Raw genomic sequence first — 27,885 nt, 5'->3', positions numbered from 1 at the left:
AAGAACAATTTAACTTAACAAAGCACACAGACAATACTCATCACCAGATATGTACATAACTTAGAAGTATTTAGTTGTGGAGCATCCTTACAGTATTTACAAATAAGAACAAACTACCTGACTACTCCTAACGTGGACTAATTGGATTATGAAACAAACAGTATGACCTGCAAGAGGTGCTGGACAGGAGACACAGGGCTCACCATCAGTGTAGATGCTTAAGTTTTCACAATTTCAGCCCATATCAGGGGCTTCTGAAGGTGGATTGTCATAACTAGCTGAACAACATCAAAATATCTTAACTATATAAAAGCATCAGGCTGATACTAGCATCAGTTGTAGACTGTTTCATGTCCATTTAGCATAACTAGCAACTTGAAGTGTATAATATGCTTAGTATTTCATTTCTTCAGCCAAACAGATGCTGCTGGCATACTCACACACTTGCATTTATGTGCTGTCCAAAAGAGCAATAGGCGGACAGTCACAAGTGCTTAGCTGAACACCACCAGGAAGTTATCAATTGTCCATTAAAGAGCCATCATCTGGGTCTCAAGGACACAAAACCACTCTGTTCATGCTGGCACAGAAGCTGAATGTTCAGGCTGAATAAAGAGCGGCACACACAGCAGCCTCATGGAAACCAAGCCTTTTGGGCTAGTTCCTATTGGTTTCCACTTACATTAACCAATTCATCAGGTTATAGAAGTTATATAGAGCACAAGATCCAACTTCTGAGCTCAAATTACCAAATGCTTTCATAACCTAGTGGATTTTTTCACGTCATTTTAATCTGGCAGAATCATCTACCACCAGTTAATGAGTAAGCCACTACAAGCAGTTTTGTGAATGCTTGTAGGTCCCACAATCCACTCAGTCTCTGTACGGTAGAAGATGCACCTTTTTAGGACTGTTTAGAAAATTACTTAAGTGCACAAGGGTAGCAAGAATTGTGTTAAGAGCTAAATAACAAGTAGACACAAAAGGCTAGTGCTACTGGTACAGCGAAAGAGACGGTGACAAAACATTACCAGAGAAGAGGGATAAGAATATAAACATGCAAATAAGTACAAAAGATTAAAAATATGATGTGGTGGTACATTAAGGGAGATAAGAAAGAAACTAAAACAAATGTGTGAATTAAGTGCGTGCTGGATTTTCTATGAAAAAGAGAAATTACACCACACTGTGTAAGGAGAATAAGAATCCATAAGAGTCCTAACACTGAAGCCAGGAGAAAGAGAAAGGCAAAAGAAGTTCAGCCTAGTTTTATTCTCTGCAACTAAGCAGGCTAGACACACTAGGCCAAGCTAATTGTCTGCCTGGGATATTTACACAGTTTCGTCACACTCCAGATTCTGTTATCAAGTGTGAGGCACCAACGCCTATCAACACATCTAAACAACTTGCAGAACAGTTTTCCACCTTCCTCATTGTATACCACCTCATGACTTATCTTTTCATCTGCAGGTTAATGAAATGTGGAAAGGATATCTGGTTAAGTCCATGAGGCATCACGGAAATTCATTTCACAGTAAAGTGAGAAAAGTGAAAACTGCAACTGCTCCAAGAGCGTGGAGGAAGAACTACCCTGAATATTTCTCACACATGCAACTTACCAACAAGGTGTCACACCAGTCCTCAGTCCAGGTTCGAACTCTGCTCCAGCCAGCATTAAGAACGCACAGCTTCTCCTCCAGGACAGTCTCACTCCCTTCCACCAGAGACTGGAGAGCAGTGCAACTTTCTGTGATGCTCTTCAGATCAACCTTCCTCCTCTCCAGCTCTCTCAGCACATTCTGAAACAAGTGGACCTATTAACACCACACTGCTCCCAAAAGCAAGGGCAAGGGAGCCAGATCTCTACCTCCATAGGAAACAAGTATATCATAGATGATCTTCACTTACAAAAAAAAAAAAATTCAAACCAAGTGTAATTGCCTTCTGTTTACATTCACTCTATGTAGATAGTGATCTCATTTTTTTAAGACAGAGAAAGAGCACAATGCATGTAAGTGTCCTGAATAACTTAGTTTGAGAATTTTTTCCTTTATTGTCTTATCTTCACATTTCCTTTTTAGTATGCAGGTGAAGCAAATGCATTACACCACATTGTAAAGACCAATTTTAAAAGGCTCTTTTCTTCACTATAAAGCACAGAAGGCAAATTTGAAGAGACAATCTGGAATTCTCTGTATCTTTTCCTATTAAAGTACTTTTACAGTTGGCAACAACGTGAAGAGTAGTAGGTCAAGGTTGAATTTTTTTTTTTGAGAACCATCACAACTCATTACCGCAGATTGTCAATTCACTGGTTACATATTACAGAATTCTTATTGTTATATTACCTATGTAGAAATATGTAAATATATATAACTTTAGCTCTACCGCTTCTTATAAGTCATCTCTGCTTTTAATACTTCGAAAGTATGCATACTGACATGTAAATTAAGTAATATGTCATCTCTAGAATATCGGTATATGGTTTTCATGTGGAAAACAGCACCTCTTGCCATTTAAGATCACCGATCATTACTGATGGTATCTGCCTCCCCAGAAAGTTCTTTGATGTCTGTGCACAGCACGCCAAAGAACGCAGCTAATCACAACCAGTGTCCAGAGCTCCTTGAACATCTTATTATCTATGAAGTAAACAATTTATTATCATAACTTATTATCTTAGAGACAAGCAAATTATTAAGTCATTGCATTTTAAAATTGCCTCTAGAAAACCTCAAGACAGAAAGGACAACATTGAATGCAAGATAAAGGACCTGTCCTCCTGGTGGTACAGCATAAGAGCATTAATTATTTGCATTCCTACAGATGTACGGTAAGTATACTTCCAATAAGTATTTACCAGTTTGTTTGGAAAGGAATCTTAGGGATACTGCCATAGCAGAACTGTAGTGCTGATAATTGCTAATCCTGACTGAAATGCGTGTAAACGGGTTTGCAATTTGGTAAGCTTTTGAGTTTTAAGATTGCAGACAGACTCATTCCAGAAGTAAAAAGTGACTGGAAACAAAACTGGAAAGATCAGTATTGCTGAACTGTACCAACTGACACTTGTTGCTAACTCCAAGTAATATCCAACTTTCTATAGTCTGAGAAAATATAGTTACTCTGAACCAAAATAGCTAACACATTTGCCTGTTTCCATGAAAAGTTTCAACTTGTAGGTGAAAGAAAACAAAGAAAACAGTCTTTTGTTCTGCAAAGTCACAATTTTGAAGACAAAGCTGGTTCAGTGAAAGGTTAGAAACCTAATTTTTCATCAAAATTTCAATGCAATTTCAATTTGTTGTATTACTAAAATATTCGACCCAGTCCACAATTATATTTGCTGATAATTTAAAAAATATTATACTGATTAACTGTGCGAGAGATACAATAAGTCTTAATTACCTATTAATACCAGATATGCAGTAATATCTTTATTATTTTACTGGCCAATTAAGTTTAAAGCAAGATGCCCGAGATGGAACAGATCAGCGTACTGAACATGAACTAGTGAATCTAGTGAGATTTCAGAATGTGAGAGATCTCAGAATAAGAACATGGATTTAAATTCACAGCCACTTCTGCACAGTCTTGCCATAATGCTAGAAATTTATCTAAAAATATTTAGGAATCATACTTACTTTGGCCCAGGCAATTTCTGAATCTAGATCAGAAAGCAAGCTCTCTGCAGTGGACTTCTGCACGAGGTCAGCTTCAGTGGTGGCTAACCACTCTGACAAAGAGGTAGACTCTTTCCTCATTTTGCGTGCCAGCTGGGTTGCTCTTTCAAGGTCTTGTTTTCCTTCCGTCACCTACACAAAAAAAAAGACAAAAGAAAAAAATTATATTTTGAAATATATACAAACCCAAAAGTGCTAGCCAGCTAAAATATCCACCCAAATATATAAAATCCTTGCATCTTAAGGTTGTCTTGCGTTAGGGAAGGACCCCAAAAAGAAAGATTGTTTATAAACATCTGCATCTTTCTATACAACACAGAATATATAAAATCAAAATAATTTTTAATTAAGATATACTTAAAGGAGACAAAGAAATCTGCATACCAATTTATTTATAGCTAGTAAGCACCAAAATTATGTTTACATTGTTTATTATGATCCTTTAACTGAAACTCAAGGGGATGTAGAATCCAGTCAGTCACTCAAACACTAAAATTCAATTCCTTTTTTATATTTTAAAAGACCTGCTAGCAGAAAGCTGTGAAGAAAAATTTCACTGAAAATCTAGTCTGCCTGTGAAGACACCTCAGTAAAATGAACATGAAATTTCATGTTTGCTGCAGTATAATCAATTCTATTTCTCACTGGATACACAATTAGTCTGGTCAAACTTTAACACAGACTTGAGAATAAATCAACTCATAGCAGTCAGAATCAATTGGCATTGTGAAAAATTGTGCTCTGTTCTCAGCTCAAAAAAAAAAATCATAACATTATAATGCAAATAACTCTGCCTTTCCTATTCTCTTGTCCACATGCTTTCTGAGTTACAGATATAAAGGTTACACTAGAATCCACACCTTAGTGAATGTTCTGAACTTTCCAACAGTAAAATATTTCACAGGGCCCATTTCAAGATATTCCAACACTGTAATCTGGCCCCTTACCCACAGTTTCATTCACAGAGCTCTGAACGCACCTGAGTCCACTTGGACTTCTATCTTAATGTCGTTAGAGAGTCCTACCTGTCCCTCAAGTGTTTAACCATATTTTAAGCCCTTCACTTGAATAAGTAACTATTCGATTACTAAGAAAATTACTCATATCAATATTTAATACTGTTCATGGGAAGTACAGGTTTGCCTGCATTTTCTATTTCATACTGAGAGCAACCATTTAGATGAATTACAATTCAAAAGTATCATGACACCTCCCCAGAAAAAACTAAGATCGACTCAAAAACTTATCATACGACTGTCTGACTGTAAATTATCTTGTAGGGCTCAAAGACTTAAATGAATAGCAGGTCAGCTTTGCCATAACCATGAAAGCTCTGTGAACTGTCCTTTCTTCAAGGCTATATCTCCTCCAGGAACACTCTATGAGCACAAGGGTATTGCACAACTGCAAGACAGTTATGAATAATCTTTAATGTCTCAACTGATAGCTCCTGGATGCAGAAGCTAGCCTAGTACCAGCTTCAAAACTCAGAAGAGCATCTGACATCAAAGCAATAAAAAAGGGAAAGTACATGCAAGCAAATATTCATATGCATATTTATTTATCTTACCTGTGCCCCCAAGTCATTGTAAAGTAATTTCAACGCTGTCAGTTGTTCATCCATCCCTTTGGGATTATCTGTCTGTTGTTTCTGTACAATCTGCCGTCCTGTCTTGATGACAGTTTCAACCTCCAATTTCACCTCACTCAGGGTCTTATAGAGTTTCTAAAAACACAAATGGGTATACTGGCAATAAATTTTTAAAGCAGATTTTAAGACTTTGCTTCATTTGGGGACCTTATCATCAAATGGCACTTAAACTCTCATCTATGGCTTAGCAGCAGTGTCTAACAGGAAGATTTCATACTCCCAATGTTCTATATTTTATTCTAGTTTTTATTTTCACATACAAAAAAGAGAAGAATTAGCTCAATAATTTAACAGTGATTACTCCAAGACTGTTATATGTACTTCATCTTATATAAAGTATTTGTTTAGTTCAAGTACTAATGATTGTGATGCTTCTCCAGAACACAAGGATGAACCAGGAAGGGAGTTTTTATAAACTCAGTTGTTTCACCACATCTGTGATCAACAGTCCACTACTTTTATTTCCATGTTCTCACCTAGAATATGAGGGTTTTTTAGTTAGCAATTGTTCTGTTAGCACTTCCCAATCACTTGCAATAGTTCCATGAGGACTTTAAGCTAAATTTCCTCAGGAGAGAGTTCAAGCAAGAAGAATCACACAAGAAAGAAGCACCCCCAAGTATGAGGTAAGAACATTGCATACATACCATACACTTTTCCAGGTGAGCTTGGATTACATCTGGGTCAGTATCCTTAACATCCAAGACATGAAGTTCTGCTTTTACCCCATCCAACACCCGCTTGCAATCCAACATGCGCTGCTCAAAATTAGCTGGTTTCTGGAAAAGCTGATACTTTGTACATACTTCACGAAGCTTTCTCTGTTTTAATAAATATGATGTAAAAAGGTTGTTTCAAATTAGTAGCTGCACTTCAAAAATAACATTTAAAGCATCTCCCATCACAGACTATAACTCATCATGCTCCCACAACTCGGTATATATGGCACCATTATTTGCCAAGCCAAATTTCATCACCTACTCCTAATCCTGAGGGGCAAGAAGCTGTAATTCTATATCATACACTTTGAAAATTTCCACTCTACTGAAATACAGCGACTTTCTGACTTTCAGCATTTATCCCATGATACTTCTGTTAAATTTAAGCTTCCTTATTCAATTCATCTAGAGCTGCTTGTTTCCTTATGAAAGCATGTAAAAGCATAGAGTATTTTCTTCTGAAGTTTGTTTGACTGCACCAAACAATTTACAGACTGACACAGCAGTGTGTGTGACTCTCATATTTTTACCTGCAAAGCATCCAGCTGAGTTCCACCACGGGGAGATCTGCACTCAGGAGAAGCAGGAGGGAAAGAGCGAGCACTTTTCTTGAGCTCCTCTAAGGTGGATTCATGAGCTGCGATCTCAGCTTGAATTTTCTGCAATTTCATAGAAATAGGAAAAAAATACAAAACTGCTTGCATAGAGGGTGTAAGGGGAGTTTGCTTACCTACTACCCATCAGAAGTAAATCTACTCTGTAAAACTTAAACACCACCAGGTTTATTTTAAATATTCTATCTTTGGTGACACCTTGCTAAATTGAAAGCCACTGTTATTCAACACAACCTTCTTAAAAGAGGAGAACAATCCAGATTACAAAAGATAACACCTAGAACATCAGCATAGGACTGAAATGAAGTCTTCATAAACTATTAAGTTTAGGCTGATGAAATATTTCAAAACGTTTTGTAGTGAAGAACTGTACTGAAATACCATACCTGGGCCTCCTGGGGCATCTGAAAGGCATCTATCCTATCAGTCAGGTAAGATGTCAGCTGTCTATCCAGGTCTGTTAAGTTTTCTTGCAAGACATGTAGCATGTGATCGGTTTCTCGCATGGTCTGAAGCTGTTGTTCCAAAGTGATCTGTCGGCTCACCGCCTGAGCAGGACAGAAAGAGAAGACAAGATGGAGCTGTAATTCAATGCAAATTATAGTAAACTTTCTCAAAACAAAGTGGGAGAGAGAGAAAAAATCCTATGCCAGGAGGACTGGCTAAAAAGAACACTTGTTGTGGTTTTTGAACCAGTAACGGACAATTAGTGGCACAGAAAGAGAGTTCTGCTGCTAGATATACAGAAGAGTGAAAACAGGTCTTTCCTGTCACCTCAGGAAGAAAGTACTCTTAAAAACATACCACTTTCAAAAACTAGCTATTCAATGGAAGTCGGGGATTTCACAATACACCACATGTTGTTTGATATCTAAACACATGCATTTCCTTTCAAAACAACAAACTCATTCTGTTACAGTGTCAAAACACAAATCCACAGTTCTTTCCCTTTATTGCCTCTTCCTTCAACAGCAAAACATCCTAGTTCATCTGAAATGTCACTTAATTCCCTACTATCAACACTTGCACAGACCAGTGTGTGAGCACATACACATACAGAGATGTGGAGAGTTGTCAACAGTCTAGTGTGTCAGCGCTGCAGCTACCAAAGCAGACAGGTTTTTTTAATGGCAATAAAGTATTGCTGCAACAGTAAAAACAGTAGTGAATGCTAAACTTCAGCCCCCAACTGAGGGCACTGCATTTATGCTGCTCACTGTAATGAGCATGAACCAAAATCCCCTCTATAACTACATTTTGGCAGTAACAGAAAACAACTCCCATCATACAATTTGGCAGGGGCCTTTATTACCAGGATACAGAGCACAAATTAAAAATCTATGCAACCTGAGCTATGAAATACAACTAGTCTTCCTCTACTTATTAAATCTATAAAAGATTAGACTGAAGTAGAAGAGAAAGAAGACAACATAATAGATGGGTAATGACAAGAATGTTTTCCTTCTGTTCTTCATTTCAGTGCGACTTCTTCCTAGCTATTGTAAAGAGTGAAAATGTCACTCATCCTCCTCATTTTTACAGTTAGTGAGCCATTCACCAGTATTTATGGCAGTAGGAAGGCAATATTAATGTCAGTTGTTGAGCTGTCCCTCCTAAATTTGGAACAGCCTTTTTGTCACAATTACCTGAAAAAATACCAGGGGGCCCCTGAAGTACAAGGGTGTGTTGAGCTTGCAAAACAAATCCTGACTCAAGTCACTAAAAATAGAAAAGCATCTTGCTCTTTGGCATTACTCCAAATTGAAAACAGCTGACAACACTGTGATGCTTTTTACTCTTTTCCTGTATTGCAATCCTGCATCTATGAATTCAGCTAACAAGAATCATTTCAGCCTACTAAGCTGAAAATCTCAGCCTATTTTAACCCCAACCTCAAGTTCTTACCAAGTGACTCAATTCCTCATAGCGGGCATTGAAAGCTTCCAATTTGTCACTGATGATGTCATCAAGAATCCCTCCATCAATCAATGTCTGCCCAAGTTCCCGAATCTGGGTTCGATTATCAGCTGGATGACGCAACACTGATTCCAGGGACTAATTAGCAGAAAAAGTTTTAAAGGTCAAGGCACTGAATATTACTGTATTTTCAGAGTTGGAAATATGGCCACACACACAGAAGTTTAACACCTCAAATGCCTTGAAAGTGCTCTAGAAGGATAAATTAGTTATGGCTTAATTCATGATGGTACAAGGCAAATACAGAGGTGATTTTACTTTAGATAATTAAGCTTCACAGCATTTCTTGCCTATTCACATCATTTCATAATACTATAACGTTGGAAGGAATAATCAATTTGCACAGGCCAGGAGACAGCATACAATTTTATCATGGTACCAAGTACAGTGTGATCCTGTACAGAAAAATTCCACTTTTGGTGAAGGATTTTAAAAATATTCATTTCTGATTCAGAGTAATACATTCATTTAACATGAAGAATCAGAATACTCAGCACATTTCAGCATTCTACTGAAGTGTAGAATTTACTTTTTTTTTTAATACCGCTATCTGAAAATTTACTAATCCAAGAGAATCATTGTAATACCTCAAGAGCATCATTGACAGCATCCAACTTATCAGGCAGATTTCCTGTCATTTGCACCCTTTCTTCCAGATTGTTTAGCCAAGCTGTTTCTAAATCAAGATACTGTAGCAGCTCAATCCAACAGGACCACACCTCCTAGGAGAAACAGAAAAAAAAAATTGCTTAGAATACAGAATGCCTGAAATAGCTCATATACTCTGTGAACAACTTATAGATATGTTTCTGAGAAATTCACCTAAAACAGACAAGTAGAAAATATTCAAATATATGCCATGGCACAGTATGGTCTAGACCAAAAGACCTGCAGCTATAGGAGGAAGATACAGAGAACTAAGCATAGTAGTCTCTAAACTCATCCTAAAACTATCACTGACATGCAGGTTCATTTAACTCTGTAAGAACATAAAAAAAATGCATCCACTCCACTTGAAAGGTAGGACATACAAATCCTATCCCAGATCATAACTACATGTTCTAATTATTATTGTATTTCAACCTTTAAATTCTGGTAAATTCCTTTTTGCCATTTTGGAAGATGCACGGATGAATAACAGAGCTGTGAGACAAGGTTACTTATTTGCAGAAGCATTGAATACAATACGGATTATAAAAACAAAGTTAGATGGTGCCTCATGGATTCCAAGGATGTCATATCAAGGGAAAATAAGCTTGGAAAGGAGCCACAGCAAAAGGCATTTATGCTGAAACTACTGTATTCAGATGTTTTCAGTATCCTTCTCCGTTTCTCTTGTGCCACCTGCCCCCATTTTACAGAATCACAGAAGCAATTAAGTTGGAAAATATCTCTGAGATCATCAAATCCAACCTATGACCAAACACCACCAAGCCAACTAGACCATGACACTAAGTGCCACGTCCAGTCTTTCCTTAAACACCTCCAAGGACAGTGACTCCCCCATCTCTCTGGGCAGCCCATCCCAATGTTTAACAACACTTTTGGTGAAGAAATTCCTCCCAATGTCCAACCTAAACCTCCTCTGGCACAGCTTAAGGCTATGTCCTGTTGTCCTGTCATCAGTTACCTGGGAAAAGAGGTCAATCCCCACCTGGCTACAAACTCCTTTCAGGTGGTTGTAGAGTGTCATAAGGTCACTCTCAAGCCTCCTTTTCTCTGGGCTAAACAACCCCAGCTCCCTCAGCCGCTCTTCACAAGACTTGCACTCCAGACCCTTCACCAGCTCCACTGCCTTTCTTTGGACATGCTCCAGCACCTCCGTGTCCTTACAGTGTGGGGCACAGAACTGCACACAACACTCGAGGGGTGGCCTCACCAGTACCGAGTACAGAAGAATGATCACTGCCCTCATCCTGCCAGCCACATTATTTTTTATACAATCCAGGATGCCATTCTGGGCCGTCTGGGCACACTGCTGGCTCATGTTCAGACGGTTGTCAAGCAGCATCCTCAGGTCCTTTTCTGCTGGGCCACTTTCCAGCCACTCTTCCCCTATCCTGCTGTATGGAGTTGTTGTGGCTGGAGTGTAGGACCTTGACCTTGTTGAACCTCATACCATTGGCCTCAGCCCACTGAATTGGCCTGTCCAGATTCCTCTGCAGAGTTTTCCCACCCAACAGAAGATTGACACTCTCACTTAACTTAGCGTTGTCCACAGATTTACTAAGGATAGACTCAATCCCCTCATCCAGATCATCAATAAAGATATGACTAAGCAGAGAAGTATCATTCTTACCTCCAACGTGTGGCATTTCCCCCGGATCCGATTGCACAGTAGCTGGTAATTCTCCAGCACAACGTTCAACTCAGTTGCCAGGTCCTGACCACTAGAGGGCACTTTGGTGGCCAGCATCTTGATGTTGTCTTTGAGAATCTTCACCCGCACCTCCTTCTGCAACACATCCTCCTTCGCTCTCTGCCCAAAAAAAAAAGTATTACGTGATCAGTCTTTAATTTTCATACAGTCAGCTACTCACCATTCAAATGGAAAATGTGCAATTTTACACTGGAAGTCCTGCTGCCAATGTATTCTTGGGCACAGTACAGCTCCCAGTGCACAGGTCTGGAGTAATTGTATTGTCAGTTGTCAAATTTTGCTTTAACCAGAATTCAGGAAGAAAAATAGCTGGAAGACATATCAGGCAGACCAGTCTGAGCCTGTCTCTGTTGAGACAAATAGAATCCCTCAGAAATAGTGACTGTCCTGTGTCTTTGTTTTTAGGTTTCAAAAACAGTTTTATGAAGTACCTCTGATAACAAGGCATTGCACTTTATGGTAGAATTCAGTACATGACAACATAGTTTACATACAGATTTTTCAAGATGTCTTCTAAATGTAAGGTAAAAGAAAAAAAAAAGCCACTTAATGGAAGGACAAAGAATGGAAAATCTGGGGAACACACTTTATGGTAGGATTATCAAAAACCCTCTAGTCTTCTCTTAAAACTATTCCTTCAAATGTCAGCAGGAGTTCCACACTCTGCTCAAATGTGAGCAGAACTGGCAAGGTCGAAACTATATGCAAAAACGTGACTAGTTAAACACAGACAGTGCTCTTTCCAGTCCTAAAAGTAGTCCCAGGATACTGTTGTTACTGCAAATGAAAGAGGAATTGTAAGTGTTACAATAAACTTACTGGTTCAGTGACATAACTGTCAAATTTAAAAACACATAATATAGTCTGTATTTGACAAAGGTAAATGTGCCCAAAGTCTCACAGATTTGTCAGTGAAAAGAGGATTCTTTCTTTTCTTGGCTTGTGTTCAGCCAGCTGTCAGACTATGTGAATCTCAAATGGCTTCAAAGGACATGAATATATTAAAACACTTGTTAAAGACTGCTTCAGAAAGCCCCTTCAAAAAGAACAATTCTAAACTTCAAATAGCTTTGTCAAAGCACTTGTAAGGGAGAAAACTCTTTTCTATGGTCCATTGAGAAACAGTGTAGTGGATACTTACTTAAAAAGTGTACATACAAGTCAAAACATCTATGAAGATATGCCTGAGCTCTCAGATTAAAAGCCAGAGAGAATTATTAACTCTGTACCTATATCCAAGAAAATTACTTATTCAACTGAAAATAGATTATAATAAGACAAAAATATCTCTTCCTCTCTATTTATTTGGCCACCAGACCCAAAATTAGAGAAGCAGAGACCAACATCACTCACTGATCCTTGTGGATCCCTTCCAACTCAGGATATTAAAAGATCACTGTTTGCAACAGATGATAAACAGAAGATAACCTTACAACAGACCTGTTTTAAACCTGTTTTAAATTTTCTAGATGTCAAGTTACAATATCTAGTGGACTAGAAACTGAAGTCCAAGAACTAGAAGTAGAAGAATGTTTTCACAACCACTAATTTAGATGGGTAAAGCATCACCTTTTTTTGCTCAAGTTTCATCTCCTACTTTCCATATTCTTCCTGTTTAATATGCTATACAAAGTAAGCCTGACTCAGCAACTGGGCAAGCTGTTATTCATTATGAAATCCCTACCACCTTGTGGTCAAATAGAACATCTGCTTTTATAGTCCTATTCTTTAAAAAAAGAAAAAAAAAAAAAGTAAATTCCACAAAGTAAAAATGAAAAATACCACTACCCTTGTCATTGACCCGAGCTCCTTTTCACAAAAGGTCAACCCCCAAAGCCATTAAGTTTTGTTTCCCTTTAATCAGGCATCTACCATGAGCTGGTATTGCTGACCTTCATTTCCTCTACCGCATTCTCTAGCTCTTCAGGAGACTTGTACTCAAAATCTTTTTCCAAATATTCTTCTTCAGCTTGGGTCATCCACTCTTGCATCTCTGCCAAATCCTTCTTCAGATTTACAGCTTTTTCCTGACTTTCAGACAGGCGATTTTTCTGACTAATGATCTAGAATCCGAGGTGGAGAAAGGAACAGCAGTTTTGTTACTTAAATGTCCTTGTATATATGAAAAGCCACAAGTTTTTGTTAAAATATTTTACTACCAAAACATACTCAGGCTTTTTTAATTAACAAAAGACTTTTACACACACATACAAACTTATGAACCCTTTTTAGTAGATCAACAAAATCTAGAGGTGAGGGAAGGAGGAAAATTACTTTTTATTTTCCCCTTCATTGCACATAAACTGGTGACAATCCCTGTAAAAAGACAGAATAAAACCCTCTTCTGATTACAAGTATCATATAGTTAGATATATCTTTATACAGAGCACTAAAACACTCTTCAGGCCTCACTTTTTTCCACAGTTCAAACAATCTGGATTCTATATGAACAGCAAGGCTCTCCAACACAGATTCTCACCAGGAACCACAACAAAAGAAGTGTGTTTCTACAAACAGCAGAAAGCTTCCACCCAAAAGAAACAACTAAATACACCGGACGGGAGTCTATTTATAGCCACTTATTTTTCAAAGCTTCTTGGAAGCAGACAGAAATTATACAGGGACAGAACAAAATTCCAGATTTCAGAAGCAGCAAAAAAACAAGTCAGACTTCCCTCTCACACACCCCAGAAAGAACAGCATGAAACAAAGTGAACAAATTAATTTTTAATTACAAACAATTACAGGATTTACTGTGCTCCTTCCAGTTAGGTACCAAGAAGAGCATGTATTCAAACAAATCTACTGTTGCAGAGGTATCCCCTAACATGCTTGCACTACTGGAGGATTCACCAAGCCAAGCTGGACTTGAGTCACTTTGGCAGTGGAACAAGTAAAACATACTCATCCCACTGTTTCACCATTACACTGCTTCACCTCCTCACCATCCTACCAATGCTGCACAACCAAACAGGCAGCTGCAGCAAAAAGTAAGTACTAACAGTGTAAGGAGAACTCACCTGTTTGCTCAGTTTCTCCCATTGAGTTTGGCAGTCTACTAGCCTAGACTTTGTCCAAGTATTTATGCTTGCAATAGGTTGAGCTCTTAAAGCAGCTTCTACTTCTTTCATCTCTTTCAGTGATGGTTCAATTGTCTCCATTTCATTGACAAACAACTGATCACACATTGGAGAAAATAAATGTTGTGCTTTAGCAAGATTTTACATATATTTACAGGTTACTAATAATTTTATAACTTTTAACTATTCCAGAGAAACTTTTGAGGAGCAGATCGATACAGTGTTCAATACTAGACTGCCTAAAACAATCCTTTAGTGGTTCAAAATATCAGAACCATGGAACTAAAAAACAAAATACAGTTTGCCATACACAGCATAAACATTTTCAAATGTCAACACCAGAACAACACAAGTTTGAAGATTACATGCACTAAATATCCTGTGTTTCTGGCATACCTCAGTTTATACTCTACCGGAAATAAACGTTTGAAGGTACACTGTAATTACTTGTTATAAGATGAAATTCTACATAACTGATCATTATGTGCCACTGACAAGGAAGGAATCGGTGAAGGCCTTTGAAAAGCACAAAGTGTTATAGCTATACACAAGAAACCAATTAAAATGTGCCCTGAAGAAAGATACAATGATTCTTCTGCTGGGCTTGATTGAATATGCTATGGACAATATTTACCAATAAAAGTAAAATAGTAAAGAAGAGATTATTTCAAAAGATTCCTTAAAAGAGCAAAACTCACTGTGCACTGGTCAAGTTGCCTTTGAAGTCCTTCAGTATCCCCTTGAACAGACTTTTCTGTCATTAAAAAGTCTTTAACACCATCCATCCACTTCTGAACAACTTTTGCATCAGTCTAAACAAATATAGTGAGGAAGAGTTAATACAATATCATGATAAAGAATGTACAGTTGTTGCATTTAAACTTCAAATACTATCAAAAGACTATTCTACAAGCTGCTAGCATTGTCCTGGTTTTGCATCAGACCAACTTCGGTTTAATCTGGGGGTTTCTTTTGTTGTGGGTTTTCTTTTAGGAGGGTGTCTGAAATTTCTCTTTTCTCAAATGTACATAAAAATTAAATTTACAATAGTGATATTCTTTCATCCACCACAGCACGGTTTAATTGACACTGCACTACTCCAGGCTATCACACAGAAGCACAGGATCAAGTAAGGCAGAGAGTATGGCTTCAAGAAGAACATGGTTCACCCGAAGAACCTGACTGCAAATAGCGTTTTCTTGATGACAAAAATGATGCATGGTTTTCACCACACTCGTTTGAAAGGCGAAATGCACTCTTAAGGAAAAGAAAGGACCCTATAAAAGTTTATATGTTGGAGTCAATAACGCTAAACATACTTAGCAGGTAGAAAGCACACTGGGAAAGCCATTCACATAACAGAGACACAGTCATAAAAGTTAAAAAAAAAAACAGAAGATTAGACAAATCACTAAAATTAAAAAAAAAAACAAAACAACCACAAACAAACAAACAAACAAACAACAAAAAAAAAACCAGCCTAGTTGTTTGGGGCCAACAGCAGCTACTGTACTTACTCACTGGAGCAACTCATTGGGGAAAAGAGTAAATACATACCCAGTTTCAGAGTTATCTAACAGTTCGCAGTTGCCTTATATCCTGCACTGAGGAAGGGAGACAGAAGCACTGTCTCTTGCCCACACAACTGTGGATGTTCCAAACCATCCTTACAAACAAAACCAACTCAATCTTAAAGCACAAAGAGTTTTAACTTGTCCTATTCAAGTTATGTGGTTGCCATTTTTAAATAATATGGCTGGACTTCTTCTAATCAACATTTTCAGACTGGTTGGTTGGGGTTTTTCAACAGATGGCATCTCTCTATCCTGACACAATCATCATACAGCACTGTTACTGAGAAGCCAAGTCAAGCTCATCAGCTTCACCTTCTACTCTGCATGCCACCGAGAATGAAAGAACACACTTTGTTTTCTTAAAAATCTCATACTAACAGTTTTTTCAAGATCTATACATTACACATTGCTTCTTAAAAAATGTCTGCACTAATGAAAAACCATTAGACTAAGTTCATGCTTATTTTTAGGCCAATGCTACCATGAGAGGTCAAAGTCATGACATTTTCTTCATTCCTTTTCCTTTTTGGGGAAATTTCCTGCAGCTGATTAGCCTGAACATCATTTTCCAGAAAACAGACCCCAGGAGGCTTAACAGTGAACCATGGCTTAATGTAAAAAAATACATATTTATAAAGCCTGCCATTTGACAAGACATTTTAGCATATAACTAATTTAGCTTTCTTACTATAAGATTTTTACGTAAGTAGCTGAAGTGAATTAAGTGGGATTACTCCAAGTTAGACACGCATTTAAATAACTTGCTGAATCACAAATCAAGTCTACAGAATTTTCATGAAATAAATGCTCCTTCATTGTGCAGGTAAATAAATTATCAGTGGTCAAATAACCAGTGCAGACTGTTGACATACAAGAGCTCACAATTTTTAGACATGAACATCCACATCATAGAATGATTTGGTTTGGAAGGGACCTTAAGATTGTCCAGTTCCAACCCACCTGCCATGGGCAGGGTCATCTTACAGTAGATGAGGTTGCTCAAAGCCCCATCCAAATGGCACTTGAACACTCCCATGGGTGAGGCACCCACAGCTTCTCAGGGCAACCTGTTCCAGTGCCTTACCACCCTCACAGTAAAGAATTTCTTCCTAATATCCAATCTAAACCTATCCTCTTTCAGTTTAGAGCCCTTACCCCTTGTCCCATCCCTACATGCCCTTGTAAACAGTTCTCGTTCAACTCTCTTGCAGGCACCCTTTAGATACTGGAAGGCTGCTACAAGGTCTCCCCAGAGCCTTCACTTCTCCAGGACCAGTTTTTAAAACTTGAGGAAGGAAGGAAGATGAAATGTGCTGAATTTTAACTTGTTCACTCTTAGAAAAACCACATGATGTACAGCCATGCAGTGAATTTAAAAGATCTGAAGGTGACACATAATCAAAGACACAGTGAGCCATTCATTATTTTTCTATGATAACACAGAATGCAAGACACAGAAAATTTCTTCTAGAAAATACAAGATGCAAAACTGATAAAATAGCCTCGTCTACTTTTCCCATCTCATGAGCAATACAGTCTGCTAGAAAAATGTTACTCCCAGATCATGTCACTAATGGATGTGTTGTCAGCTTAGGGGAGCCTCTATCACATCACAAATAACAGAAAAGCCACCTAAGCAGCAGGACTCATAGGCAGATCTGCCACTGACTTGCTCATCAGACTAACAAAGACATTTTAAGCATTGCTCATCTGTCTGCTCACTGTTAAAACTAGAATACTGACATTGTTTCTTTTCAAAAACCTGAATCTAAGGAGTGTTGTTTTGGGAAATGTCAGTTTTTAAAGGTGAATTATGAAAAAAAGAAACATTAAAAATGAACTAATACTTGCATCTAGTTGCACACAACCACACATTCTCCAAGGGTTGGCATTTACTTATTCCTTTTTTTTTTCTTTTTCTTTTCTCCCCCACTCAATTTTTTTTTTCCCTTTAATAGCAGGATGCTTCAACTTCTCTCTTAACCAAAGAGATACTGCCCAGTCGTCCTCCAAACTGATCTTGTGTCTGGTATCAGTGTTACTGTCAAATTTGGTGTCTGCACCAGGACCACATACTAAGTCTGCCATATCAATATTTCTTGCAGTACAAGTTATATACTGGTTTGTTCAATGCCGTATACAGAATTTTTACTCAACTTATTCCACATTCTAATTTTTATTCATACAGTGCTAGACTACAAAAATCTCTGTATAGATTAGTACCACTCCTTCAAAAGGAAAAAAATCAAGAGTATGGAACATGACTGTTCATCCACTGCCAGCTTTATGAAACATTTGGAAAACACAGAAAGTGCATACTTAAAAATAGAGTTCATAAGAAAACACTCCCAATGTAAGCCCCATATTTCTACAGATAGCATCATGTATTTCTTTAATTTTCAACCACTTAAGAATAATAATTTAATATTAATAAAGCAAATATTAATAAAACAATTTTTAATAATTGTCTTCATTGTTTCTTCTGCTATCATTTCTTTTCCAGTTTTTGTACTTCCTTCTACAGTAACAGGAAAATGTTTTAACATTTTGCTTGGGAGCAAATTCTGTTCTCAGATCTACACAAAACAGTGTGCTGCCTCAATGCTCTGCTCTCCATAGTAATTCAAAAGTCACATGGGCATAAAAATCCTCATCTTTCATGAGTGAGTGCTTCATATACATGGTATATGGTACCAATATCACTTTGGACAGCTCTGGAGAATAGGATGCTTCGCTTTTGACTGAAAAACTAAATAATTGATCACTAACCAAAAATCACCATGTTAATACTGCACATATTTACCCTGCTCTCAATGACATACTCTGAGTTATCAGTTTTCAAGATCCATTCTTCACACAGTTAAAGCTGTGATTCAGAAAAGTAGGTGCATGTACAGATCACTCAACTGAACAAGATCCAAGTGCAGCAAAAGAAGAATTCTGCACATACAGCAAATTAAAGGAGGGAAAAAACGCTGCTCAAACTGATGAGGTAAGTAGGTTTTGCACAGTGTAGCTACAGCTAATCAAGGCAACCGCAAGTCCATAACCATTTGAAGAATAAGACTGATAGAAAGTTGTTGCACAAAGGACACTGAGGCAGACTCACATGCAGAATATTTACTCTGTCGTGCTAAATAATTAAGACCATCACCATTAAGTGATGGTGAGCGAATGAGACATGGTGGGATATTGCAGATAAGGTCAAAATCAAGAGAAAAATTAATGAGGAAGTGGTTGTTGGAAAGTAATCCCCAAGGCCTTAGCTAAGCCTTAGAAGTTACAAACCACCTCACTTTGGGCTGTCAGCTCCTGCTGACCAGCAGCACCAGCTGCTCCACAGCTCCACATCATCCCAGACTGCTGCAAGTAGCTACTGAAGGATGAGTTTGAAGGAACCAGACTAAAAGCAGAAGCACAATACACGTTTCTGAAAACACTTGTGGCAGAGGGGGCTGGGGAGAGGGACAGCTTTTATGTTTGCACTTCAGATAGTACAGCCTAACAAATGAAATACACATTTTTTCCTCTGAAAGCCTACAATTCCCCTTCCTATTCCTAAATTGGTTTGTGGTTTCTATTTACAAGTCCACTAGTCCAGACTGGACTACCATATCTATGCTATTCATACACACAGATCACGTACACACATCACTGGGAGCAGTTCAAGTCCTGAAATAAATAATTAGTGAATAACACTTTACAAGCATGATCAAGTTATTCCCTCCAGCAATTTTTTTTTCCACCAAGTAAAACCTTTAATGAGATTGAGGCTTTTACTACTTCTGAACCATAATCAGTAACGGCTTGTCCAACTTTCACTGCAACATCATGCAAGTCAGTTATCTGGCCTCAGTAACATAAATTTCAGCTTAAACACGTGTCTATACTTGAGTAGCCATTAAAGATCCTGTCTGGCTTAAAATAAAAGAAAAATGAAAATAATAAAACCCACTATCAAATTTAAATTTGAATCAACTATCAAATGTAGGAATCATTTTCTGCTTCAGAGGGAAGAGAGAGTAAAATTGAAAGAAACTTTTGAGGAAAAGTGGTGGTGGGCATGTATAGTACTAGTGTCCTGAAGAGGGTGCACAGACAGTTGCTTATGTTTATAAACTGTGTGATATATCTCCTGTTAAAAAGAATGCAAATAAATCCACAGACTAAGATATGTTTAATGCATGTGAAAATACATATTTGCTAGCTAATGTGCCTTCCTCATAAGAGAATCTCTAAAGCACCTTCTTGATTTTTGAATTTTAAAACACAATATGAAAAGGAAAATAATATAAAACTTATTTAAAACCTAGTTAAACAATATTCTACGGAAAAATGATGGCACTGTATTTGGGTTTTTATACTGCTTATACTTTCAAGCTGATAGTGAAGAATGGTTAGTGCCTATTTAACTTTTGAGTCACAATAATATCATCATAGGCTAAATCACAATATATTTTCATGTATATTCATATATACATCTTCCTTACTTTTTTTCTTCCTCTCCCCACAAGAATACAAATAGTCTAAAGAAAGGAGTTAAAGTAAACACAAAGAAATCAATCTAACCAGTAAATACTGAGTCCAGTTAAGTTACTTAAGCTCTCATGACTCCCCTTGTTATCAATAGGTTAAGCATCTATGTACTCTTGCTTTCCATCCCTTCATTTTTAGAGCAGTGGGATTTTCTGTCATTCATAATATATATGTATCTAAGAGTGCTACTTACCCTTAATTCTTTCACTATCCTTCCTGACACTTCAGAGGCCATCATTTGGAAAGGGAAAACTCACAGTACCCAAGCATTTTCTTTATTTCCCTTTTTAACAGGCTGCACTAACTCTTTATTACTGTTGACCAAAACACCACTTGAAGAAGTAGGGTTTCTGCAGCAAGTATCGCATTACAATTTTAGATAAACTAGTAAGCCACACCTGACACCAACCACAACAGAACACATCTACCACTGCTGGGACGAATAAGCACAGCTGACATACTCTTGACTTCAGCATAACCTTTGTTTCTGGTATTGAAAGAGAGGGACGTTAATGTTACATGAAAAGTATTGTTGTTAGAAAATAATATCCTGGGCACATTAAAAGTCCACTTCTACTCTGCTAGAAATACACTACATAGGCTTTCAGCCTCTGCCAGACTAGTGGCTCACCACCAGTTCACTTCTCAATCAGTATCATCTTGACTCCTGCAAGAACACAGAGAAAGAAAGGTCTCTAAAGCAACTGAGTTACGTAACATTATGTAACAATAAAATTCCTTTCATTTTACCTCGAATATTCTCAACTTGGATGTAATTCCCTCCAGTAGTTTAACATCTTTGGAAATCTTGAGCTTTAACTTATCCCACTGTCCCTGCAGATTTTTGAACTCCTGAGCATAGATGTTTTTTATATCTGAAGCAGCATGTTCCTCCAAAGCTTTTGTTTCTTCAGCAAGTTTATCTACCCTGGGCTTCTGCGCTTCCAGTGTCTCAGAAAGTGCCTACAACCAAGAAAAAAAGAAAAAATGTCTCCTTCCAGTATTAGCCATACAACATATACACATGTACAAGCACAAGTACTTCAAAATTTTCATTGTGCAGTGATTCAGCACATAGATTCAGTGAAGAGTGATATTCCAGTTACTGTAGTTATTGCAGCAATGTTCAAACAACCTTTTAAGCAGCAAAACCTTCATCTGTTCTACTGGTGCAGGAGCAGAGATTACAGAAGGGATAGCAAAGCTTGGCCACATAGCTTAACAAGCCCAGGTACCTACATTTCTCCTGTACTGTACAATACTGTCACTTAACAAAGCAGTGGCTATGCTACACTGCAATCATAAAAGAAACTACAATGTAGGTGTACCAGGACCTCAGTATTTTCATTCCATCCACAGGTGTTTGGGTTTTTTAAAGAAAACAAACAAACAGGTTGAGAGTGTTCTTCAAAGTTTTGTAAAGTAAAATACAATAGCTGCAAAGAAAGCCCTAGATACCAGAGCTCTGAAAACTACTTTTCCAGCTGGAATAAAGGGAGGATACAATCTGAATACATTCCCTGTGGTATTGCTGATAGAAAGAATCTCTTGATCTGAAAGAGTTAATTTGCTAATATTATAAAAATAAAAACCAGTTGAAGGTATACGCCATGAAAAACGACGCCATTTCATTGAACTTGTCATTTTTGTTATCCAGCTTCAAATTTGCTTAAGGGAAATTTGGAATGAACACATGAAAAGATAATTAATTTAATTAATTTAATTCTGCTAGTATATACTTTCTGTGCAAGGGACCACAGGCTGAGGAAAGCCCTGCCTCAGGTCTATGTCTGAAGCACTTATCAGTGCCTGCTACAGTGCAGAAGCTGGACAGTCCCAAGGTCCACAAGCAGCTCATCATCTACTGTTTGTTCCTATTTCCTGTCACACTCTTTAAAGCTCCCACACTAGCATACTGTGTCCCTTCAGGTTAATTAGCTCTCTGAAGAAAACAGGGAGGTGAAATTTGGGCAGAAGCAGGAAAAGACAAGCCTTGAAAGACTGAATGCCATTGTAATTCCAGTAGCATATGGACCAGAAAATCTCTGACAACTTTTAACAATACAGAAGCAACACAAAAGAGAAAACACAACAATCAAAACTTATTTTAATCTGCTAGTTCAAGAAAACCAAAGCACAAACACCTTTGTTTACTCAACTTTTAAAAATTATCACTTTCTGCTAAGGATATAATCAGACAGGGCCTCTCCCCACCCACCATCCAGAGCTCAAGAGCTCCTCCAGAGTCACCTGGGGCTTTAACAACTGTTTTGGGACACATGAGCACAACAAACACATGCACACCAGAGTGCCTTGAGAAGCCACCAAGGTTGTCTGAGGTCCTCTCTCCCCAGCTGAGCAGTCCCAGTTCTCACCATGCCTCCTGGCACAGGCAGCAGGGGAAGCTGTGAAGTCTGCAGGCTCAGGGATACCCAGCCCTGGGGCTGGACATGTCCCTGTGGTAACCCAGCTTTCAACAAGGCACTTCCACAAGTGTCTTCCACACACCAGTCCCTGACCAACATCCCTCTGAACAACATTAGTTACCTCACTGAAAACAAGGCAGGAGAACAGAAGATGACTACGGTTGAGTTAGCAAATTCCTCACTTCCCTGCGAAGGGGGGTTACCTTTGCCTGCTGCAGGGCCTTCTCAACTTTACTGGGTTCACTCAGTTCACTGGCAATGGACTGCTGCTTCCCTTCCAGCTCACTCAGTGTGTCCTTCAGCCGCTGCAGGGACTCCACGTACTCCCGGCTCGGCTGGTTTTCTGTCTCTGGTACCACAGGAAAAGAGTAATGGAACAAAATACAAGGTAAAGAAATAGAAATAGATGTGAGACCCGAGTTAAAGGAGATGTGAACATAATTAGCCTTCCAAGAGCTAAAAAGCCTCTTCTGCTGATAACAATATTTTTCCTTTAAAAAATATTAAATATGTTATGTACAAATATGTATTATATAGAACACAATAATAAATATGACAACCTCCAAAAACATTTATACACTCTATCTCATTTTCAGAATTTTTTTTATACCCCTAAGCACTTAAATCTATTGGGGTGGGTGGGGTCATGGAATCAATAGTATTTTGATATTTACATGTCTCAACTCCCCGCAATTTAGTATTTTTCATTTTTTAAAGTTTTAGACCTATCGCCTATTTGTCTGCAAACACATACAAAGATATCTACTACATATAGAAAACCAAGTATAACATGTATAATAGCCATATAGTCAATAGCACGTAAAATATACACACTACATATAGTAACTATATAAGCTAGTATTTATATATATATATACACATACATACACAAAATACATATTAGTGTAATAGTAGGGGTTTTGTTTTGGTGGGGTTTTACATTTTTTTTATATATATATATATACATACACACACAAATATATAAAAATAGCAGCTTTTATCCTGTTGTCAGAACAGAGACGCTAGGAAGTCTGAAGGACTTAGGAAGACAGAAAAGAAAATTAGAGTTTGGATGGAGTATCTTCTTCCAATCTTCAACTGCTTCTCAAAATTTGTTCAAGCCAGCCCTCTGTGGAATCCCAGGCAGGAGACAGTACCTCATTCTGGCATTTCAGAATGAAAACAACAGATTTGGACTACTGCAGAAAACAGGATTTCACCTGTAAGACCTGCACTGTGGTATGCACATTCTCTGGCCTTCGATTCCTAGGCAATTTTGCTACTACTGCAAGTGAAAATTAATCTAACCCTTCTTCTGACTCACCAGGTACCTTTTAAACAGCTTACTGTCAGAATTGTCCTACTGTTTATAAAAATGAGTCAACATTTTTAGAGAGAATCAGAGTTATCTAACTTCTTTTTCTCAAAAATCCAGGATCAATTTAAAGGGGATAAAAAAGAATTCAATAAAAAGCATACAGGTGTGCTGTCACTAAACTACAGCAAATCCTGGAGAAGAAAATAGTTAAAATAGCCTCACACGGACAAAAAATTGAGTCACAACTGTCATTAAAAAAATGCCTATAGAGATGTGACTGAGTAGCACTCCATGAGGGAACTTTCAGAGGCTCAAAGAAGAGCCAGGAAAGGAGCTGCCCTGTCAGTCAAAGCATACCAAGTTTATAAATGTGCAAGTGACATCACCAGCTTTTTCTACAAGTTATATGGCTCTGGAAGGTCTTTTACCTTGCAGCAATTCAAACTATGCAGTAAATAAGCAAGTGAAACCCTGAACTGACATTTCCCCCTGCACTTTAGCAATATCATTTCACTGCAGGTTGTCTCTTTCAAAAAATTATACAAGTACAAATTTAACATATTAAAACATGTAAGATGTTTTTACCCAGCAATAACTGGTTGAAGTATACTGATAACACCTCAAGTGAGGTGTGGTATGAAAAAATGAGCAATCTTGTTGTCATATGGTGTATAATTACCAAAATATACAACATCAATAAAATTATTCAAAAGCACATGAACTCAAAACAGCTATAAAATAATCATTCATCACAGTAAGAATTAAAGCATACCCTTGTAACTTGAAAGTGGCAGACAGATACATTATTCACAGCTTTCTGCATGGTTATAATGAAAGCATGTAGGACTGGTGCAACACACTATATAGATGGCCCAACAATTTAGTAATTGAGACTACTTTTATTACACACAGGATAAAGTTTCAATGCTCTTCCATTTGGGGACACTAATAAAACACTTCCTCGAATTCCTCCAAAATAAAAACCAAGGGAAAAAAATCTTATAGGTCTGTGCTCTTGCTATTTAGTGTAATATATTACCAGAACTACATATTTTGTGCGCTACATTTAAAGTCCTTTAGAAACCAGCATGACTGGTTTGAATACTCAGAATGAAATTTTTAATGCAACAAAAGCCCAAGTAGAAACCGCCTGAAAAGCAAGCCAGATTCCCAATCACTTCAAAGATGAAATTTGCAAAGGGAATTATGTATGACTAATGTGCTCAAAGCCATGAAAAAGAATAAATTTCACATGCACACTTCCGTTTAACAAGGTTCTTCTAATCTTCTAGTTTTCATGTCTAGTATTATTAGTTATTTCTGTAAGTGCCAGAGAAACACAGATTTTCAAATCATATTATCCGCTTTAAATATGTCTTGTTAATTCCTTAAATGAAGTTTCAGGAACGCTGCATCCTTCCACAATCACTTTTAACACCATGGAACAATGTATTTTAAAAAGTGTGCACAGAGGAGGCCGTAAAAATATACTTTCACGTGATAAAATAATTTTGTCAGTTTGACCCAAAACTAAGTAGAATCAATACAAAACCCCTACCAGAATCCAAAGAGTTCTCAGTCAGCTCAAAACAAACAAACAAAAAAATCAGAACACAGGTAAGCAGGAGGCCTTATGTTAAAAAAAATATATAATTTTTTATACATATTTCTTTACCTTCTTTCAGTTGTTGGTGACGTTCCTCTAGTTTCTGACGAGTCAACTTGAAGTGATCAAGAAAACCATTCAAGTTCTCCTGAATGAAATTTGAAGGCATGGGTTGAGAGGTGAGTGCCTTGCAGGTGGCTTTCAGATGTTCCAGCCGTGGACTCAGGCTTACAAGATGCGTTAACTCCCGCTGTGAAAGATTGAAACCAAAAGCCAAATTCACACTTGCCTTGTTAACAGTAAGATTTTAGTGAGCTACTGCAGCACGGCTCTTCCACATTACTAGGGCAACAACATTAAAGTACTTCTGAGATACAGGTACCAAAGTCTTCCAGTCAAATCAGGCACCCTGCATGCCTTAGAAACTGAATTACCTTACTGACTAGGCTAAGCTCCTCTGGGGCATCCTGTGCTTCTGACATCCTCCAATCAAAATTAACAAGTTTTGCCAGACTTACCTGACATAAGTCTTTCAGGACTGATGAGGGCTGGGATGCTGAGGAAGCATCATTTTTAAGCCAGTTATCCTTCTCAATTAAAGTCTTCTCAAGTTCATTTATTTCCCTCAAATAAGCATTTATTTCTTCCTGGTACTTTATCTTTCTGGCCGCTTCTTCTAGATTTTGAACCACATCTTTCCACCCTGACAATATTTTCTCCATCACAGCTTTTATATCCACCGTAGGAAGTCCTTCTAAAAAGATTATATAAATTATCACTATATTAACAGCAACACATTTTGATTAACAGACATTTAATCCTTCCTCTCTTCAAATATAAGTGCACATTTGCATTAATATGCAAAATGCTTTGATTAGAAGTCCACTATCTATAAATCTATACTTACTACTTTACAGTGTTTCTGCTCTATATCTCCATGTTAATAGTAAAATGAAGAGTGAGATAATCCACTTCCATTTTGAGTAAAGACACATGGAGGGTTTTTTTTGCTGCACTGCTTTAGCACAAGTGGAGTCCAATGCTCTTGTCAGGGCAGCCACCCAGCTTCTACAAGAGCACTTGAAGACCCTGCTCCATGGATCCTGCCCAAGCTTCACACACTGACCATCTGCTTGGCACACCTACAGCACAGCAGCTGCAGCCAGCCACACAGAAGGAGCACGCACACAACAGCCAGTCACTGCCATTATGGGCTGTAGATTGGGGGTTTTTTCTATAGATTTCAACATTTAAGATGACAAACCATTAAAGGGCAATTTCTGTATCTTACTTTTGACTGATGCAAAGCAGTTTTTCAACTATGTATTTTTTATTATGGTCAACAGACACTGGTTTCATAGTTATGACCTATCAAAGCTGAAGGGGTTTGTAGAAGAGAGAGGAAGGAAGGATTTTTGTCCGTGTTTGGAAACAATGAACAGATAAAAATTTTTACAACTCAAACTCCAGGTCAAATCAGTGGCTTTCAGCCCTCAGCTTCAGTGCAATGGCACCCACCGAAAAAAAGCCTCAGCTGTAGTACACTAGGAGGAGAGGATTGGAGATGTTTAGCAAATTGGGGCTATTATTATATTTATTATATATAAATTAGCAAAGAGTCTGGCTGGAAAAATGTGACAGTCAAGAAATCCAATGGAAATCAGCATTTTCCATAAGGAATGCTGCTCAGTACACAGGACAATGATACCATCCTGTCAGCTGTCTGTCTACCAGTCATAGCAACTTCACCAGAAGTCAAGTGTATAGCAGATCTAAAAGACTGTCTCTAGATTATATGAATATCTCTTTTATGGAGATCACATTTCACTGGTAGAGTTTTGTCATTATGAAACAAGGTCTTGGCAAGGCTTTAAGATTCAACTCTTGTGGAAGTTAATTATAAGATCCCATGGATAAGTGTTTTAATTAACAACAAATCATTTTCCCAATCATGTAGACTTCTCTCATCTTTGAGCCACAAACTGTGACTGTAACATCAAAACACATTGACAGTTTTTACAAAAATAGATAAAACTATGAATAAAAGACATACACACATATGTGTCAAGCTTAAATTTGGCTTCAAAGTTTCCATTTCTCTACAGTAGCTATATTGTAAAACTTTATACTTGAAATCAAACCAATTCCTTCCCTCAAAAGCATGGAACTGCCATTGTTACTGAAATAGAAATAATTTCTTAAAATAATTCTTAAAAGACTGCAAATGAGCACATGCACATTAAAAAAGAACAATGATGCTCTTCTATAAGCTTTAATGAAAACAAAACACATGGCTAACTAGTAACAGTAACAACGATCAC

The 27,885-nt window shown here is 37.7% G+C and overlaps 1 protein-coding gene across 8 annotated transcripts in view; it reads right to left on the bottom strand.

Annotated features, from left to right (window-relative positions):
* Nucleotides 1-27,885, bottom strand: part of UTRN (utrophin) — a 389,435-nt gene that overhangs the window by 240,647 nt on the left and 120,903 nt on the right. For all 8 annotated transcript variants that reach the window (XM_050314411.1, XM_050314404.1, XM_050314409.1 and 5 more), the window contains 16 exons: nucleotides 26,083-26,318; nucleotides 25,634-25,814; nucleotides 22,844-22,989; nucleotides 20,965-21,177; nucleotides 14,803-14,916; nucleotides 14,045-14,200; nucleotides 12,917-13,087; nucleotides 10,944-11,123; nucleotides 9,232-9,366; nucleotides 8,573-8,722; nucleotides 7,054-7,215; nucleotides 6,584-6,712; nucleotides 5,982-6,155; nucleotides 5,254-5,409; nucleotides 3,645-3,815; nucleotides 1,620-1,799 (listed from right to left, as the gene is read on the bottom strand). In XM_050314411.1, the coding sequence (XP_050170368.1) occupies nucleotides 1,620-1,799; nucleotides 3,645-3,815; nucleotides 5,254-5,409; nucleotides 5,982-6,155; nucleotides 6,584-6,712; nucleotides 7,054-7,215; nucleotides 8,573-8,722; nucleotides 9,232-9,366; nucleotides 10,944-11,123; nucleotides 12,917-13,087; nucleotides 14,045-14,200; nucleotides 14,803-14,916; nucleotides 20,965-21,177; nucleotides 22,844-22,989; nucleotides 25,634-25,814; nucleotides 26,083-26,318 (2,654 nt within the window). The remainder of the gene's footprint in view (nucleotides 1-1,619; nucleotides 1,800-3,644; nucleotides 3,816-5,253; nucleotides 5,410-5,981; nucleotides 6,156-6,583; nucleotides 6,713-7,053; nucleotides 7,216-8,572; nucleotides 8,723-9,231; nucleotides 9,367-10,943; nucleotides 11,124-12,916; nucleotides 13,088-14,044; nucleotides 14,201-14,802; nucleotides 14,917-20,964; nucleotides 21,178-22,843; nucleotides 22,990-25,633; nucleotides 25,815-26,082; nucleotides 26,319-27,885) is intronic.

Source organism: Myiozetetes cayanensis, unplaced genomic scaffold, assembly GCF_022539395.1.
Source record: "Myiozetetes cayanensis isolate MyiCay16 unplaced genomic scaffold, myiCay2020 scf2-11, whole genome shotgun sequence".
Classification (NCBI taxonomy): Eukaryota; Metazoa; Chordata; class Aves; order Passeriformes; family Tyrannidae; genus Myiozetetes; species Myiozetetes cayanensis.
The sequence above is the reverse complement of the archived record's forward strand: the minus strand, read 5'-3'. Positions and strand labels throughout refer to the sequence as shown.